The following is a 5,543-nucleotide window of genomic DNA, read 5'->3' on the forward strand; positions in this document are numbered from 1 at the left end:
GTTGTAAACTTTCGCCCGAAAATCCCGTTGTCCCGATAAGCTGCCCGTCGCCCCCACTAACTGCCTCTGGGTCTCCGAGGATGTGATACATCAGAATACCAAGAGAATACCAAAAAAAATTATCATACTTTTAAAAACGTTTCCTATAGGATAGAATTGCGCGTGAAAGAATTCAATAGAAAGAAATTTACGAACTTTTGTAGCAGAATGCAGCGCGGGACCTTATTATCAAAAATTCCTTCCTCTGCGTTGAGCATTTGCAAGGATGCTACGTTTGTAGCTGGAAAAACGACCACGTGTCTAAGGCCGTCAGAAGAAACCCTCGGCTTGGACGTTCGGCTTTTTTAAAAAAAAGAGTCCGATTTGACCCATTCAGTTTCGGCAGTTTGAGCTCGCATATACTACCGATGCGCGTTTCGCCCGTTAAAAATTGGCGGGAGCGACCAGAGGAGGTTGTATTCGCAGGCTATAGATTATCCTGTTTCTATATGTTCTAAAAAAGAGTATTGACTATTGAATTAAAAAATGCTGGTCTTTTGAATTTCTTTACTTTTAACAAAATCCGAAAAATTACAAAAAAAAATGAAATGCCAAAAGATTTATTTTTAAATAACTGGTCTGGTACAGATGTACATGTTAAATTAACTTGTTTAAATAATTTCGTTGAAGCTATCATTTGGCGGCTTTACAATCAGTATCAGTTATTCCGGGCGTGACAACCGGTGGGAAATGCACAGGTAAAACTCTTACCATTGCCATTACAATTGTAAAAATCGATTGTTGTCTTACTCTCTTCACAGGTGTTCTTACAATCATGAACAATTAAGTTTGTATTACACACAGTTAAGGCTCGGATCCTTTTAGTACACGAATCACACACTTTGTAAGGAGTTTGTGAGTTAATTTGATTCTGTATGGTATTGCAGTTGACGTTTCTATGAGCCGTGGAGGTACTTTGCGGTCTGGCGTCAACGTATCCAAGGAAACCAAACGATAAAGCCAACATCACAGCAGTGACTGCAAAAATGTTCGCGACCTTGAATGAATCACAAGGAAGATACAATTCAGTAATATGCAATGCTGTCAAGGTTTTTTTGTATATACTGCACGCTAACTATTGCAATTTTATTTAAAAAAATTGCAATAATAAAATTAAAAAGGCCTTGATGCATTTCAATGTTCACGTAAGCACAATCTAATCTATTATAACTGTCATTTCTAACAAAGCGACTAAATCACTTCGCTGTGTGTTAAAGTTTGAAAAATCAATGAAGCTATTTGAAGAAATAAAATCCAATAGAAAAGACCTTACCAGTCTTACGAAGCTGACCATATTGTTCTCTGTTAAGTCCTTGAAAACAGGTATCTTCTGAAGTGTCTCAAACTTTGCTGCTTGTTTAACTGAAGATTATTTCTCCAAAGTCAGCCTTTATATAGCTTGCATGATATAAAAATAGTCTTTTTAGAGGTTTAAGATACAGTTTCATATTTAATGGTAGGTTTGACGTAACTAATATCTTAATATAGCAGGCAGAGGCCTTAACTTGCAACAAGTATAATTACAAATTTTAATAGTTTTAACATAACAAAAGATTCAATTATAGTAATAAAGAAGGTTTGCTACTCTTCCATATATTTTCAAAAGGGGAAAATGGAAGTGAACTGTTTCATAGCAGTGTTACGATCTTACTTCCTTTGGAGGTTCTAGGCATTATTTTTCTCACTGCAAACTACGTTCTGGTTAATATTTGTCTCACTGCTGGTTAAAACGCTTTTTGGAAATACCACAAGTATAGGAAAAAATCCTCACTGACGAAAATAAAGGGTAAATGAGTAAGATATTGCTATTTTCAGATGTGGCAATTTTGCATATCAAATGAGACTTGTTATCGACAACTAATTACTGAGCCATGAAATTATGAACAACGCGAGTCTCAGTGTCGTAACGGAAGATTTTTACTTAGCTTTTATAAAACGCTGAAACAAGTCACGCCACCCACACCGCTGAAACGTTAAATAAACTGACCCGGTACCTTTTTAAAAGGCTGTAAATTACGTAACATCCGGCTAAAATGGACTGAGAATACTTTTGTTTTTCCGTCTCGCTAGGTGCTCTGTGTCTACTTCTGGCCGTTCTAGTTACGCAATGTTTAACTTTTTGTTGTTTTGTTTTTGTTTTATTTTTGACATTACTTGTGTTTTGAGGTATTAGGGAAGTTACAACTGTCCCAAGTTGAGCACCTTATACATGAAGTCACGAAGCAAACAGTTCTTGAGTTTGCCCTGAGAATGGTATAAGTTAATAAATAACACGTTCTGCTCTTACTCCTGGCAACTTGCCATTAAAGGTGAGATAAAAATAAATGCATTATGTGCCGTTTACTAAATTAAAGCTCCATATGCTACTTCGTGAGCACGACATGAACTCAGACTTATTTCGGCCACTTGCTTGAAGTTGTTTGTTAAACAAGTGTTTCTTCCGACTGCTGAATATAGACAAGCATCTCAACAGGATGTGTTTAACATTAACTTAAGTTAATAATGCAAAACCTCGAGATTCTTTTTGTTTATGATTTTATGAATGAATTCCTTTAAGACACCTGAGGTTTATTATAATAAATAAGTACTGCAGTTGAAAATAAACATCTCTAGCGAAAGAAGAAAACAGGTTTCTTAATACCTGGAGGGAGTGCCATTTTGTCTTCGTTAAAAAGAGAATTTAATTTTAAAGGATTTCGCATATATTTTTATCTTTGAATGCCCAGTTCTTCACTGGTTTCAGAGTTTAATTTGGTTTTAATTATTGTTTGGGAACAGATCTGAAACTCGCGCTCTTTTTATGCCTCATTAAGTATCCTATCGAATACGCACAGGTGGATTCGGCTAATTACGTATGATCTGTAGAAAACATCCTCTTTTGCAAAATAGCTCTATTTAGCACTTAAGTGTCTCAGCAAATTGTTGCCATTACCATATGAAATGTGACCGACCAGAAGAATGAAATTGTCTACAGAACAATGCAAAACGCCTCAAAGGAACAAGACGAATATGAAACCACTTGATCACATCTTCCCCGCTTCCACATTTGTTCCGTTTCGAAAATATATTCTAAATTTATGCTGAAATTTATCATGACAATAGATTATTTTATATGCAAGCGATAAATAAATGAACATTGATACGACTTACTATGTTAAGATTCTTGTACTCATTAGTATGAAACGATATCTCAAACCATAAAAAATGCTAATAGTTATTTTTAGCATATAAAGGGTATATAAAGGCTCAATCTGAAGAAAGTGCATTAAGCAATCATCAGTCAGTTTAAGAAGAATTCTCAAGATATCTGTTTGCAAAGAAGCAAAGAACTACAAAATGGCCAACCTTCTACAACTGGTAAGATGTTGCATTTAATCCTGCTCTATTAGAATCCAAATGTTTACTTTCAAAGATGAGTTTTCCATTGGGTTCATTTTGTCGGAACCCTTAAAAACAAAATAATGTAATATCAGTAATCAAACAGCTTATTCACGAGAAAAGAGGAAATCTTGATCTTTGAGATAATGTCTCGAATCGTCACAAAATTCTCATAGCTTGACAGTTTTACCGGACATGTGCTGTGGTCAGTTCAGTCTTGAATACTCCTCTCCACGCTAACGCTCTCACCAGGGTTGCTTTTTTGTTACTAGATGAAAATTAAATGAAATGCAAGTAAAGATCTGGGGCTAACAAGTATTACCATAATACAAAGCAGAATTGATACCCTGAAGTTTTGAGACTGAAAGGGAAAGTTTGTGTTGCACTATTTTGATGATCTCCAGCTTAACAACCAGAATTAGGTAAAAGAGTATTAAATTAATGTTTGAGGAAACTCTTACCCCATTGTCTCTCTTCTCTGATTTGCTTTAGCTCCGCGACATTTTCACGGTCACTGTGTTGTTGGCTCTATCGTTTGGTTCCATTGGACACGTTGGCGCCAGACCTCAAGGTACTTCAGGTTCCTCCTCCTCTAGCACAGCACAAGGAAGTGTCACCTGCGATACCATACAGACAGAAATCTACGCACAAAAGCCTTTCGATGTATCGTCGTGCAGCAATTGCACTCAAAGCGTCCGAACTGTCACTTTCTGTAATGTACCCTTTACTTTTCATGTCTGTAAAGATGGTTGTGAGCCAACAAAGACAACTTTCGATATGTCAGATTGTAACATTAAAACTTGCATATATAATACCGGCTGTCGAAAAAAAAGTAATTAAGTAGATGAACAAGTTATGTCACGATAGTTGATTTGAACCCGGTGTAATTTATAACGATTGTGAAACCGCCAATGACAACAGCAATGAAATTGATATTTATTGGACGAGTAGAATAGTGTAAGTCAGTACCAGAAAAGCTAATTAGAAATAAATTTTGTTACATTCAATACCTGCAATGTTTTTGTTCTTCTTTAATGCTTGTAGCCTACATTAAAAAAACGGTTCCCTCTAGATTAAGAATAAGTCTCTAAAAAGGTAGCGAAGTCATGTGACACTTTGCGGCAAAATATCTCGTCAATCACGTGATTATAAGGTAGCCTTTGATCTTGCTAAAATTCGAATTAATAAAAAATTCGCGTAACGTTTACTTCAAAATTTTGTTGGGTTAAAAATGGTGACAGGCCAACTAAGTATTGTTTCAATCTTGAGAAGACAAACTGCAAAAAGGAGATCATTTCGAAACTTGAATTGGATAAGGAGAACACTTTCCTGATTTTGACCCATTTGGTCAAATGTTGAAACCACAACTTCCAAATGATAAAAAAGACAAGTTGGAGGGTCCTCAAAGTTATGACGAATTCAAACAAATACTGAACTCCTATAGTAATGGAAAATTACCCGGAAAAGAAGGCTTAACAATTGAATTTTGCAAACCATTTTTTGACATTATATAGGGAAGATCTTGTCGAGTGTCTCAACGCTGCTCACGAAAAAGGGCAGCTTTCCTTTTTTTAACGCAGGGGTGTAATAACCTTATAGTAATATAATAGTTAATACCAAAACAAGAAGAATTGTCGCTAACTTTAAAAAATTGTACGTAATGCATGCAGGAACGATGCAGGAACGACCTGTCGACCTTAGTGAACTAAAGTCACCGGAAGTGATCTTTTCAAGAGATCCCTGAATAGTTTCGGCGGATCGTCATGACCCGTCACGGATCGGCCGGTCGTCAAAGTTGGTGACGTCTACGACTCGGGTGGTCACGATCAATCATCACAAAGTAAAGTCGACCCGTCACAGGTCGCATGACACCAAAAAAACCGTAAAACAACCAAGCGAATGTACTACACCGACTACGTGTAAATACCTCGTTCTTAAAGTAAGTCTTTACACAACAATAACAACAATCTTTATTTCGTTCCCAGAAATTATAATGAAGATTAATACATACAACGTGAAAACAATTACAGTGTAAAAAAAAAGAGCACAGCCACTTAGAATTAGCTAAGGCTAATCGAGCTAAGTTGCTGGGCCAAGCGGAAAAGATCCGCTTGTAAGTCCATGTA

At 36.3% G+C, this 5,543-nt stretch overlaps 1 protein-coding gene across 1 annotated transcript; it reads left to right on the forward strand.

The window, feature by feature from the left end:
* The first annotated feature begins 3,324 nt into the window (after positions 1-3,324).
* LOC144658459 (uncharacterized) lies at positions 3,325-4,992 on the forward strand. The gene is made up of 3 exons (XM_078522239.1): positions 3,325-3,396; positions 3,910-4,196; positions 4,932-4,992. The coding sequence occupies exons 1-3, from the start codon at positions 3,376-3,378 to the stop codon at positions 4,990-4,992; spliced, it is 369 nt and encodes a 122-aa protein (XP_078378365.1). The 5' UTR covers positions 3,325-3,375.
* Positions 4,993-5,543: the final 551 nt, after the last annotated feature.

This window comes from Oculina patagonica, chromosome 1, assembly GCF_052425735.1.
Source record: "Oculina patagonica isolate OP01 chromosome 1, crgOcupat, whole genome shotgun sequence".
NCBI lineage: Eukaryota > Metazoa > Cnidaria > Anthozoa > Scleractinia > Oculinidae > Oculina > Oculina patagonica.